The 13,620-nt window shown below is 41.1% G+C and overlaps 1 protein-coding gene across 15 annotated transcripts in view; it reads left to right on the top strand.

The window, feature by feature from the left end:
• The window catches only part of PBRM1 (polybromo 1), a 56,411-nt gene extending 43,797 nt beyond the window's left edge, over positions 1-12,614 (top strand). For 10 of the 15 annotated variants that reach the window (XM_032120499.1, XM_032120496.1, XM_032120497.1 and 7 more), the window contains 4 exons: positions 5,052-5,207; positions 7,463-7,533; positions 8,963-9,179; positions 9,476-12,614. In XM_032120499.1, coding sequence (XP_031976390.1) covers positions 5,052-5,207; positions 7,463-7,533; positions 8,963-9,179; positions 9,476-9,648 — 617 coding nt within the window. In that variant the 3' untranslated portion in view covers positions 9,649-12,614. Of the gene's footprint in view, positions 1-1,221; positions 1,381-5,051; positions 5,208-7,462; positions 7,534-8,962; positions 9,180-9,475 lie in introns of all 15 variants that reach the window. The other 5 variants (XM_032120505.1, XM_032120504.1, XM_032120503.1 and 2 more) reach the window with 2 other exon arrangements.
• The last annotated feature ends 1,006 nt before the right edge of the window (positions 12,615-13,620 follow it).

Raw genomic sequence — 13,620 nt, 5'->3', positions numbered from 1 at the left:
CTTAATCTCCTTGGTGAACTTCTTCTTAGCCTTCCTTTGACAGAGGACCTTGATTGCTTGTTTAGTGGCAGTTTCTGTCTTTCACCAACTGCAAGAGAGCTCATAGCCCTGCATTCACTGTTGTTAAAAATTGCTGGAGATGTATCCTGCGTCCATTTATTCTTCCTTGTTCCTCATTGTGCCAGTCAGACACAACGTTCAGAGTATACAAAGCAGGGACTTGCACACCCCCAAAGCACCTGGAGTGTGGGCATTCAGTATATCTCCTTTTTTGTTTGTTTGGGTTTTGTTTTTTTTTTCTTCTTCCCATGACCCTTTGCCCTTCCCTTAATATAAAATTGTCCTCTGGTCAGATTACCCTGCAGTAGATCTTTTGTTCTTGCAGTCACAGTGAGAGACTTGATTGAGATAATGACCAGATTCATCGTACAAAGGACACACATGACCTCCAGTGAGCAGCACAATGTGAGTTAGACATCTTCAGAAAAAAAAAAAAAATGACTCATAGGGGACCAAACGGGGAAATGACAGAAAGAGGCAGAGAAAAGTATTTTTGGTTTATCAAACTGCTGCTTGTTATGTTCCAAAAGCTAAGGACCAATCTGCACTAGGGAAACTTTACAAATGCTCCCCGATTTTGCCACCACTTTTCAGCTGCATCAGTAGTAAAATATATGGGGAGCCCACAAATGACTGTGCCACCAGCTGGCACTGCTGTCTGCTCTTTGCAGCACACCTGGCAGATGTGGGGCTTCAATTCCCACAGCAGCTGGTAGAGGATCTGCCCAAGAGCTGCTGGCCTTGGCTGCACCTGGTTTGGCTGAGCCAGTGGTGTCAAAACAGGGAATGTTTTGCCATGTCCTAGTGCGGACTGAGCCTGGTGCTGGACTGCTGCTTCATGTTGGTAACACTGGTGTTATTATCATCAAATTTGTTCTTTAACTTTTTTAAATTTTTGTTTTATTATTTATTTTAATTATTTTAATTTTTTTTTTTAGAAAGAGATAAAACTTTGCAGAATATTTTTCATGAAAGGTTCTCTAAAAGTCTTAGCTGCAGCCACATGAAATCAAATCATATGCTGTATAAAAAAGATTCATCTGTTCTACTTTATATTTGACTAAACTATGCCAGTGTCTGACTAGTCCTTTTTAATGAACAGATAATATTTTGAAATTCTGGGTTACAAAACAGAACTGAAAATCTAAAATACTTTTACAGAGCGGGCAGCTAAAGTTGCTGAGCAGCAGGAGAGAGAGCGAGCAGCACAGCAGCAGAATTCCTCCCCCCGGGCAGGCACTCCTGTCGGGGCTCTTATGGGGGTGGTGCCGCCACCAACACCAATGGGAATGCTCAATCAGCAGTTGACACCCGTTGCAGGTAAAACGTAGGAGCTATGACCATTTTTTCCTCATCCACTTTATCAACCCCCTTCATAACTCTGAACACTCTCTTGGGTCACGTTGGAAGCAAAAGCTCGAACTCTTCAGTCCTTCTTCATGATGAACATACCTAGTGCAGCGGTGGCCTGGTGTCCAGTGTTACTTGCTGCAGTGGAGAGTAGCCTCTGGAAAACGCAGGGAAGCGGGGTCCTCCTTGCAGTGGTCCTGTTCTGTTAGTGTGCAGTCGTGTTTATTCACTCTGCCTTGCAGAGTTCACCTTTAGCCCTGCTGTGGCAGGAGGGCAGCAGCTAAATAGTCTTCTAGTGCATGCAGCATCTGTGGCAGTGGTAAAAGCAGGAGGGAGATTGTTGGGGGTTTTATTGTCAGGGAGGTGAGAGGCCAACAGAGTCTAACCCAGATTTTAAATCCAAGCAAAAGCTTTGTAGAATTGCCTCTTAGGCACTGGTAAGCAGAGCAGACCAGGATCTAGAGCCATTGCAGAAACAAAGACAAAATGACAACATTGCTGGTTTTATCAGGTTATTTTTCAGAATAGAACTGAGCTTGGAGAACTCTTCCACGAGGTCCCTGTTGCTGGGTGTTGAGCTCGTTACCAGTTGTAATCCGGCTTGATTTCATAGGGAGTATGCTCGGAGTAAGTATTTTCAGGATCAGATCTGAAGACAATGTAGTCCACTGAAGATTCTTGTATGGAAATCAGCCATACATGGGTGAGAAAATTATTTAGGTGTGACCTGATAGGTTGCTTTCCTTTCCCAGTTTCTATTTAAAATAAGAATTAAATTGCTTCAGTCAAGGTCAAAATAGTTCCGAGTAGATAAAAATGAGTATTTGGAGGGTTTTGATTTGAGTTTCGGGGTCTTTTTGACTTTCCCTTAAGACATTCCAATTATTCCATTTGTTCTTTCGTCATTTTTCTTTTTCTTTCTCATCTCACAGGCTGTGGCCTTATTTCAAGCTGACAGCCTTGAAGCTTTTTTCATCATGGTCTCTAAATCCCTTTTTCAGTAAATAGGCTGCATGGATGTTTAACTGAAGGCACATTCCTTAGTTGGTTCATGATCTCCAGGTTACAAAGCATTTGTTTTCACTGAGTTGCATTTTTCTTTTGGCTTTTTTTCACTGTTTGTGGTAATTTCCCTCTGAACTGTTTGCAGTTGGTGTATGTTTGTGTGTGTGTGTGTATGTACACTTACCTGTGCGTATATTAAGGAAAAGGATGGGGGAGGATGAGTTCCCCAGTGCTGATCTCTTTTGTGAATAATTTACTTCGATCTAGAATATGTAGAAGTATCATCTTCTTGTGGTTGTGTTTTCTTGGTTTGATTCTTGGGTTTTTTGGCACTGAGTCACTTTTCGAATTTTTGGAGGCAGGTGTTGATGGGCAGTAATACTTGCTATTAACACTTCCTTAAAACTTTCCCAAAAACGTGCATTCTGCAAACTACACATGCTACCTTATTTCCTGTGACAGCAAACCTTGATTTCAGACCATTGTCTTACTCAAGCAGATCAACACTCAAGGCTCTTCACTTTGGCTTTGGGAAATAACTTCCTTAAAGTAGATGATGGAGCAGATCCTTTTAAACTCTTTCTACTTTTGTGGCCCATTTGAAAAACACGGTCTTTCATCTTTTGGTTTTCACAAGTCCTACTTGGAAGTATCTTGTTCTGGTTGGACCTCTCACATCCTCCTCCATCCCTGGATTGCTTTTCTCTAGTTCAGAGAGCTTCTCCATCACAGAACTTCTTCATGGCCCACGGGTCCAGGAAATCTGGAAGCCTTCTAAGATGAGTTTCTCATAGCGTGCAGCACTTTAGTGTCTTCTACATTTAGGTAAAGTTTACTTAATCTTATGTCATTATGGTAAGAAACAGAAAAACAAGTAATTTCAAAGACATCCTGAACCATAGTTGTAGGAGCTGGAAATAGTTTGGCCATGTTTGCTAGTTTAAAATAAAAGTTTGCAATTCATACATGGGGTAAGAAAGTGGCTGCTCTTATTCAAAACGAGCTACAAGAACTGATTTCTCATGGAGATTTGATGGCACCTTTATTAACCAGTTGTTGAGTATTTTAATTGGAAATGTAGAAAGAAGGTTCCATGACTGATAAATATGGGTTTAATTCCTTGGAGGGTTGCACTGAAGGTGTGTCAGCAGCTCGAGGTGCCCTGGAAGTACCAGGCAGAAGGTACAGTGAGAAAGCCCTTTATGCCAAGGAGGCTTTTGTTGTTTTTCTTCTTTTACTTTTCTCCATTGGAAATAAGGATTTCCCTGTAATAAGGAGGTACACATAAGGTTCCAGATATTTGAAATAGGTACCTAAGGCATATTTAATGTGTCAGTCTAGGTGTCCTGTGGAAAGTGAAGGCTCGAGGGAGATTAGTTCTTTATTTTCTTGGTGTTTTCTCCATGTAAAGCTTTTGGGATTAGAGATTATTCACTATTGTAACTTCCTGAGGAAGCAACAGGTTTAGCTTTTATTTTGGAACTGCTCCTCCTGTTTAGATCCTGAGCTTGCATCAACTCTGTTCTCAGTCAGAATTGGTGAGAGTTTTTGGCCAGTCTCACTCCAGAAATCTCTGGTTTGGAAGTTCCTTTTCTGAATTACAGGGAGTGTGGCAAAGACTTGGTGGTTTCTTGGAACAGACTATAAAAGCCCCAGAAAATCTGCATTTCTACTTACCTCATCTCTCTAGACCTCCTTCTGTCCTCTGTCATCTTTTCATTGTCTTTCCAACCCCTTTCCTTGCTTACCTGGCAATGCATCCATTTAAATTAAACATTCCAGGGCCTAACAAGCATAGTGCAGTTACACTGTGTGGGTTCACTTCATGGATAGCAGCAAATCTGAGCTGAAGCCAGAAAAAGCTCTCCATTTTCTTGCCTCACATACAGAAAACTAGATTTTTGAGCAGCAGCACAATACAGTGTTTGCAGTGTCACTGGTTTTCCTATGAAGACACCTTGAAGACATGGACAGTGAAATTCTGTGAGGGGGTGCTCCTTTTAAGTCCTTTCACTAAAGTTTAATGCCATGAGTGTAAATTATTGCAGCCCAGCACACCCAAGTGTAAAATTTGTATTACTGCCTTAGTTCATACTGGAGATGGTTTAATAAAAATCACCCATCACTGCCATTAGTTTCAAGTATGTGAATGTTGTAGGGCTTTTGTGCATCAATTTTGCATGTGTACTGCAGGAAAATGTCTGGGGTTTTATTTTTGTGGCCTCAGAGCAGGGCTGTCCGTGGGGCTGGCAAGTTAGTGTTGTGTTTGTAATCTGTATGCAGATGGCAGAGCTTTAAGCTGTATTAAAACTGCTTGCATTAGTAACATTTAATTGTGGCTGAATTTATTCCTTGTGTTAACATACCTGAGTATTCAACATTTATTGCCCCGTGAGAAGCATACAAATACACTAAATACTAATTCATCAAAAGTATAGTGTTTCATATTTACAGCTTTTATTTATTTTTAGGGTTTGTTTTTTTTTTCTTGCAAGATACTAATTGTAGTATTGTCTTGCTGTACTAAAGGTGCTTTTTTTTGTGTGTGTGTGTGTGGATAGTGCATGTCTGTGCATACTGTGTAGACCATATTGCATGTTATTGATGCATGTTTGAAATTTGTTGTGTCCTTCAAGGCATGATAAGTGGCTATCCACCGGTGCTGCCACCTTTGCAGGGCCCAGTTGATGGCATTGTTAGCATGGGCAGCATGCAGCCACTTCACCCAGGGGTGCCCCCACCCCACCAACTCCCGCCAGGTATGCCAGGCATCCCAGGCATCCCACCACCCGGTAAGAACCTCATCCTCATTCCCTCTGTATTTCATTGTCATGTACTTGGTTTAACCTGTTGTTACAGGAGTTCTCTGCAGCTTGTTCGGTTCGTGGCTTTGGTTTGTGAGCAGCAGCACTGCTGAATATGAGGGGTGTGCAAAACAGTGACACAACAGCATATCCAGTAAACCCTCAGGGAAAGGGTACTGGAGGAATGTGGTCCTGCTCCAGCAGGAGTTTTGTTCCAGCCAAAAAAGTCTTGATGATTGTGCATGAGTTTATCAGAAGTGTGAAAAGCTGAAATCAGCCTATTCATATCCTTATGTCATTAGAACAGAATCCCTACACTCATCCTTTTCGTATTTGAAGTGGGCTTATAAATGAAATCTATTGTTCTCATTCCTTACCAAAGTCCTTTTCAGTGTGTTAATGTCAGACTGCACTGAAATGAGCCCTGGTCATGTAAAACTCCTCGGCCACCAGGGCACTGATGTGTTATTGTAAAACTGTGTTCAGATTAAAGCTTGCTGATAGAACAGTGACTGGAAATATGTAGGGACAAGGTGGATTCAGTATTCTATGTGGCCAAATTTTGAATTGATTTTTGAGAGCATTTCTACTACATTACCTGTATTTTTGCCACACCTTTGATGAAAAGTGAGGCTAAATGAAATAAATCTTTTGCCAGTGTTAATGCCATTAGCATGTCCCCATTAAGGGGAAAAACACTCATCTGCCTTCTGGTCCTGTTTTCTGCTGATTCATTTTTTACCTCTGATAACTCATGTGCCTGTGTAAAAGATGTGCATCCCTATTTTCAGCAGTTGAACAAGCTGTGGACAAAATGGTCTCATTTGTCTCCCCCTACCCCCTTGCAACTGTGTTTATCAGAAGCTCTGTTAAGAATTTTATCTGTATGTAAATTATTTGAGTTGGGGAGCTTTTGTTTGCTTGCCTGGTGTTTATGAGATCCATCAGTACTACGTGTGCAGCTTGGCTGGAGTGCACGATTCCCTGCGATGGCACCTAGAGGCAGCAGGACAACAGCTGTGCTGTGACACTTAGCACACACCAGCCAAACGTGTGGGAGGTGAATCCAGGACAGTGCATCTCTTTGAAGGGCTTTTCCCACTGCAGTGGGCTGGATGGATCGTGTTTAAAACTGACAGGATGTGGATTAGCAAAGAAACAATGCCTGGGAATGGAGGAGCACTGGTGAAGTGGTGCTGAACTGTGGGCACTGCAGGCGAAGGGTGGAGCCGTGCTCTGATGCGGGCGAGGGGAGGGTGCCCTCCTCCAGACCCCTTCCCTTTGGACCAAAAATATTTCCACAGCTTGTGTTACCAATGTTTTTCCCAACTTCTGACATACTCTACAGATGCATTTAAAACGGGAGCTGTGATCAAATAGAAAGTGCATTTGAAAAACACTTTAGTGTGTGAAACCCAGTGGCACATCTTTTGATCACTGATACAGAAATCATGCATTTAATTCATGTAAATTAAACCCTCAGGAAGAGCACAGTTAGTCTGCAGCTTTTCCAGTGAATGAACATGAGAAGTGGCACAAACAGAAAGAAAAGCAGCAGCAGCACATAACTTTGATTTTTTTCAGACCAAAGCATCTGTATGTAAAATATCAGGAACTGCATGACTCTCATTTAGATCTGTACATTTTTGTATGTAAGACTGACACAGTTGTGCTGCACTCTGTGCAGTAGGGAAAAGTCCCAATATGCTTGAGAAAAATCACTTTTATTTTTTTGACACTGATTTCAAACACTAATTGTTCTATATTTAAGGCTATTGAATTTATCCTGCTGTGAATGTATTTTACAAAACTGAACACAAGGAAATGTTAAATGTTGCTAAAGCAGATTAGCATTTCCTTTCTTAAAGGACTACAGGAAGATCCTGTCAAGCCAAAGGTGTATATTATAAATGAAAAGATGCAGTCAGGCAATCACTAAGTAACGTGAAAAAAACCTGAAAAGCAAAAACTATTCACTTTGCATTTCTCTAATTAAAATAATTCAACAGGCCACATATCAGTGTTTGGTGGTTGTCATGCTGGCTTTTTTCTTTTTTTTTCTTTCATTCAGAAACCTGTGAAGTTTTTTACTGGGGGCAAGGGGGATATTTGAATATTGTACATCTCCTTAAAATAACTGTGAGCAGTGATATCAAAGTATAAATTCTTACTATAGAAGACCAAAGAGAGGTATTTGTCACTGCTTTGAAGTAAGACTAATTATTTTATATTTTGGAATATAGGTGTTATAGGCCAAAATGTGTCCCCCATGGTAGGCACTCCAGCACCAGGAGCAAGTCCTTTTGGACAGCAGGTGAGTCATTCTTGCATTATTTATGAGGCTTTAAGGCTCAGAATCAGCATTTGAGCAACATCCCAGTTCAGACATGTAGGGAATCACATAGACTTTCTCAGGGAGAACAGAAATGAAATGTTCTGATGTGTTTAGAACCAGTTAATATCTCACACTCGGAGGGTGTGTCTGTATTTGATGGTTGAATTGCTGTTAGGCTCGGGAGGTTTGCCCAGTGAGGTAACTTCAGTATAAACAACACAGTGTTTTCTCTTAGTTTTCTACTAAACTGAGTCATTTCAGCACACTGCGAAACTGGTGATAATTTAGGTTCTGCATGCTTTGTGACACAGAGGATGCTGCCCATTTTATCAGCTGTTGATGAGTAGGTGAAAAATATTTGTATTTCACAACCTGGTAAAGCAGATGTTCACAGGCAGTTCTGAATTTGTGAGTTTGGGTAACTGTGATGATCAGTTGTTCCTTGTCAGTGATTAATGCAGATAAACTGTTCAAAACATCTCCAATTTTATTGACGAAATTTTTGCATCATGAAGAGAAATGTGATTTTGGCTTGAGGGTGTAAAGAAAGGGAGGGAGAGTGGCTATGCACAGCCAGATAGTGATAGAATGAAGGGGAATGGTTTTAAACTAAAAGAGGAGAGGTTTAGATTAGATGCTGGGAAGAAGTTATTTATTCAGAGGCCTTGGTCCAGGTTGCCCAAGAAGCTGTGGCTGCTCCATCATTGGAAATGTTCAAGGCAAGGTTGGATGGGGCTCGGAGCAACCTGGGATAGTGGAAGGTGTCTCTGCACATGGCAGGGGGTTGGAAAGAGATGAGCTTTAAGGCCTCTTCCAACCCAAACCATTTCAGGACTCTGTGAGAACCAGAAGTTGAGTAAGTGGTAAAGTGCTGATGTCATGACATTGAGTTATTCCAGACCATGGGATGTCTGTGCTGAGTTCTCAGTAGTGCTGGTTAATGACAGTGGTAGGAATTCTTCTGTGTGACTGGGAATTCTCCTGCCTGAGATTTTTGCCTGACAGCGATTCTGTGGAAATATCCCAGTCGTCCAAGGATCTGTGTTAATTTGGATTAGATGTTTTAAATTCTGCACTTCATGGACCATAGTATTTCAGATCAAGTTGGAGAAATAAAAAGGAGATGGAAGGTGTGACTAAGGTTAGTAGGAGAGAAGAGATATAGTGATGATAACCAGAGTATGTTTACATAGATCAGAAATATGAACAGTATCTGTGCAGTATGAATATGGTTGGTTTGCACTTCCTCTCTCTGTGCATCTCCTGGCCAAAGCGGGCGTCCCGAGGGAGATTTTCTCAGGCCTTTGCACATAACCTCACTTGAAACTTCATTGCATGAGGATGCCCCGGAGCTTGGGGGTTCCCTGCAGCCCCCCCGAGTGACCTCTCGCCGGCTTTGCCGTTGCAGATCGGAATCCTGGGCCCGCCAGGCCAGCAGGCCCCGCCGCCGTACCCCGGGCAGAGCCCCGCCAGCCAGCCCGTCATGCAGCAGCCCAGCACCCCCATGTTCGTCTCCCCTCCACCAAAGACACAGAGGCTCCTCCATTCTGAAGCCTACCTGAAATACATTGAGGGGCTCAGTGCTGAGTCAAACAGCATCAGCAAGTGGGACCAGACCCTTGCAGGTAAGGCTTTGGGTTCCTTGTAACCCATTATTTTTGCTTTTATAGAAAATGCAGCGTAAATCTGCTGTTTGCTTATTAAAATATATACATGCGATTAATTCCTAAAGACAAATCAACAGACTGAGAATATTTATATTATCCACAGGCTAATTGCACCAGTGTTGTATAAACCTAAGAATCAATGGTATGGGCTTACATACAAAGAGCAAAAGTAGACTACCTAATACTATAGAGTTATATTTGCCTTTTTCTACAATAAACCAGTTGATAATTGGGCCATTTCTTGGATTTTCCAGCACGAAGACGAGACGTGCACTTGTCCAAGGAGCAGGAGAGCCGCCTCCCCTCGCACTGGTTGAAGAGCAAAGGGGCTCATACCACCATGGCCGACGCGTTGTGGCGCCTGCGGGATCTGATGCTGCGGGACACCCTGAACATCCGCCAGGCCTACAACCTGGAGAATGTGTAGGCACAGCAACACTCCTGCCTCAGGAGTTCATGGGACAATAGCTGGTCTAGTTACTGGGTGGGAAGAGATAACCAACAATAATTTGTATTGCATTTTACTGTACATTGCAACACCATTTTTATATAAGGACACTTTTAATAAGCATATTTCACTTTTTGTTATATTAAGTTGACTTTATCAAATACACAGATTTTTTGCATATGTTTCCTTTGTTTGAAAGGCGATTTCATAATTGGTTGAGTGTAGTCAAGGATTCATCTTTCTTATACTTTATTGCTGAGAATCTGATGCCATTGTTTTTTTATAAAAAAAAAAAAAAAGGAAAACAAAGTATTTACAGATTGATACAGTGGAATGTGAATTAGTCATAGTTTACATCCTATAAGAATGTGTGTACCTGTGCTTGTGTGTGCTGGCCACTTCGGGCAGAGCTCTCGCTCCGATGTGAACAGGGAGGATCTCTTAAAAGAAGCTAAAGGTAAGATGTGCTTTGGCACTAAGGAAATTTGGCATTCCAAGTCAACACTGAGGTGGCTGAGTGGGCCACAGCAGCCCTGGAAGTGCTGGTGTGGACGGGACAAGGGTGTCTTGACTGCTCATGTTGTCCAGTCCTGTCCAGTTATTTAACTGTGTAGCCAAGGCTATTGTGATCCTAAATCATTAACACAATCCCTGTGCTGGCAGGCCCTTAGAGGGGAAGTGTTTCATCTGCCATGGCCTGTGCTGGGGGTTCTGTGATGTCCCCAACACCCAGCAGTGGGACAGGAAAGCTCCTTCCCTGAGAGATTCTGTCCGTGCTGGGAGAGGCTTGCAGAACTTGGAACCAGCCCAGGTCTTGGAAGGTAAGTTAGGGGAGAAAAGTGGAGTTGTTTTGTTAGTGAAGTAACATGTTGTTTTTTTAAATTCACACATACCCTGTTCATGATTGGGCATTGTAAGACATTTTTGTATGCTTTCTTTAAGTGTATTCATTAACCTTAGTGAAAGTTTTGCAATGCAAATTTGAGTGAAATCTGATGCTTAAATTAACTTGAAAGTAAAATACTACTGTATGGTATGGTATGGGTAAGGTCAGCATACCCAGTACATTGGAAAAATAGAGTGCTTGCATTGCAGCCTTCAAAGAGTTTGGGGTTTTTTTCTTTTTTTTTTTTATCTAAGTAAAGTAGGTATCGACTCTTCTTGCCAAATTTCAAGGTTGTGGCTGCCTTCTGCTAAAGACTTACCTGTCCTCGTAACTAACCAACCTTTTGGACTACAAAGTTATTTGTTTAAAGGTAAATCCTTTCATTTATTTAATTTTGAAAAAAAAATAATACTTTTGGATTGCTTTAAGTAACTGGGAAAGCTCTATGAATTTGGAAAAAGTCAGCAGGAATGTGGGCAGTGCAACTCAGCCCAAATGAACTGAGTGACTGAGACACTTCATTTATGCTAGAGATGTTCATCATGTGCAAATGAGTTTTAAAGTCTGTTAGTACAGAACATTTTCATTTCAGTATATTTGGCAGAAGGTTAAATTAAATATTTTCCTTCAAATACTGGGTATCTTGGGGTTTGTTTTGCTGATGTAATTAATACTCATGAGGGAAGTGACACTTGCAAGTATAAACTGTGATTTAATTTTACTGGCCAATTCCTCTCCCTCTCCTATTGCAATCCTCCAGTCATTGCACAAAATACCCCAGGTAATTACAAATAGGCACTTAAAGATAGTTTAGGTCAGATGTGCAATGGATGTGAAGGAAATAGAGCAAAACAACATAGAGGGAAATGACAGTTTTGAACTCTACAAGTAACACACCCACGGTACAGAAATTCTTTACTGGCCTTTGTAAATGACCAATTTTATTTAATAAAGTAGAAGTTGAATAGTCTTAGACCACCTCTATAAAATGTGTTTAAGTTACCGTAGGTTTTGCAGGTTTTAGCCACAAAGATGGGACATTGAAGTGAATCAGGCAGCAAAATCCTAGTTTTTGAGCATTTGGAACTATCATGGATTGTACTAATACACCACCAGATTCTCCTACTTCTCAGCATTAACAAAAATTACACCAAAGAACCTGGGATGAATTTTAATTAAATTATTGTTTTATTTATTTTCTTTTGAGGACTGGATGGGACTCCCTTTGGAGCCTGTATAACTCAGATGTTTAATTTATCTGAAGGTCAGTGATGAGCAGACGTGCAGCACTGGCTCTCTCCTGCCGAGCAGCTGAATCCCTCCTTTCAGTGCTCTTTCTGGCCCAGGAGCAAGAGATTGGAAGTGCAAACAAAACCTGGCTCCTCCCTCAAGGCAGTGCAGAGCACTACCACTAAGCCACTGGGCTGGCCCTGATCAATTATTTTAAGCCTTATTTATTTCAAAATCGTTTCTCTCTATACTGGAGACATTTCAGTCGATTGCAGTGAAATTTAGGATATAATGGCTACAGTCTAGAATTCAAAACCAGCAAAAGAAACTTTTCTCACTCTGGTTTAAAAGGAAAAAAAAAAAAAAGAAGACATGTCTGTCTGTCTCTTTTTCTCTCTTTGTGGGTGTTTGAACCCCTCATCTGTTTTTCACTGCCGTTCATTGTACTGGCATAAACAAAACTTTCATATTAAAATTAAAGGATGTGTGGGCAATGGTTGGCTTCTGTGAGAGTGGAAAATAGATAAAACTAGGACAGGTATTTTCATAAACCAGTTGGAGACAACTAATGATTATTTGTTCTCTTCCTCAGTCCTTCCCTTCCATGAGAAAACTTACTGTTTGTGTAAAAATTCAAAATGTTGGTGTTGGTGACTTTTTTTCAGCATATGTTTTTGTACCTGGTTTATCCATGCTTGGCTTTTCATTAGATCTTGTACTCCTGAAGGCTGAGCTGCTAACCAGGTTTATAACATGTATGTACCATCACTTTGTTTACCTGAGTCTTTTTAATTTGAATAAAAATAGTTTGCAAAGTGTTTTGGATTAACCAGGTTTGAGTGTTCCATTAAGACTTCTGTGAGGATTTTATTTCAAGTAATTCTGGCTGCTGCTGATCCAGTCCTTGATACATGTGTGCTTGTGTATGGATAAAATATCCTTTTTCTGTTGTCCTGTGTATTGTGAGATGTGCCTGCAGGTGATAAGAATAGTGATCTTGAAAACTCAGCCATAATGAGCATGAACAATGAACCTTAAAAAACATGTGAAGCATTGGGAACCAGCTGAGTGGAGGTGATAAGATTCAGTCAGTCCCAGATGCCCCCATATTAATTGGTTTGAAAATAAACAGCAAGCCTTAATTTCATCTGGAAGCTAATGTGGTTCAGGACTGTCTTCCATGTAGCTGTTTATTAGAGGAAATCAGATGAGTAATTTGGAAAAAACATCTTTTACACAATTAAATTAGAACCAAGGATAGAAATTTTCTGTACAAACTGCAAGAAAAATTAAGTGATAGGAACCTCTCAAGGTGCCTGGCATAAAATTTACAGAGGGCTATTTAAACAATCAGAACAGAGCATTATATTTAATTAACACACATTCATGTTTTCAGCCCAGGGGATAAATGCTGCCTCTTACACAGGCTGCCAGCTTCACAAGACTTACTTCTGTTGCAGTTGCCCAGAGGAAACTAATTCTAATGATCCTCCACATCTTGCTCAGTCTGAGATAGTAAAGATGAACCATAAATGTATGTAGCTCCCTCTTGGCTGCAAGTGCACAAAACTGAAGTTTCAGAATGGTTGGGCACTGAACATTGTGTAAGGAATGGGCTCTGATTCAGTGATACACATGAAACTTTGATTAATAAAATAAAACCTTATGTTCATTTTGCCAACTGCATTTTCCAGCAAGTCTAATTTGACCCTCATCTTTGGTGTGAAGCACCAGCATCCAGTACTGATTTCAGGAAGTTCCTCAGGAACAGCATTCATCCCACCAGTGCCTGGAAGATTTTGTCCTCTTTCTGTGAAGGAGCTGGGGATGGCCAT

Source organism: Corvus moneduloides, chromosome 11 (genome assembly GCF_009650955.1).
Source record: "Corvus moneduloides isolate bCorMon1 chromosome 11, bCorMon1.pri, whole genome shotgun sequence".
NCBI lineage: Eukaryota > Metazoa > Chordata > Aves > Passeriformes > Corvidae > Corvus > Corvus moneduloides.
The sequence above is the reverse complement of the archived record's forward strand: the minus strand, read 5'-3'. Positions and strand labels throughout refer to the sequence as shown.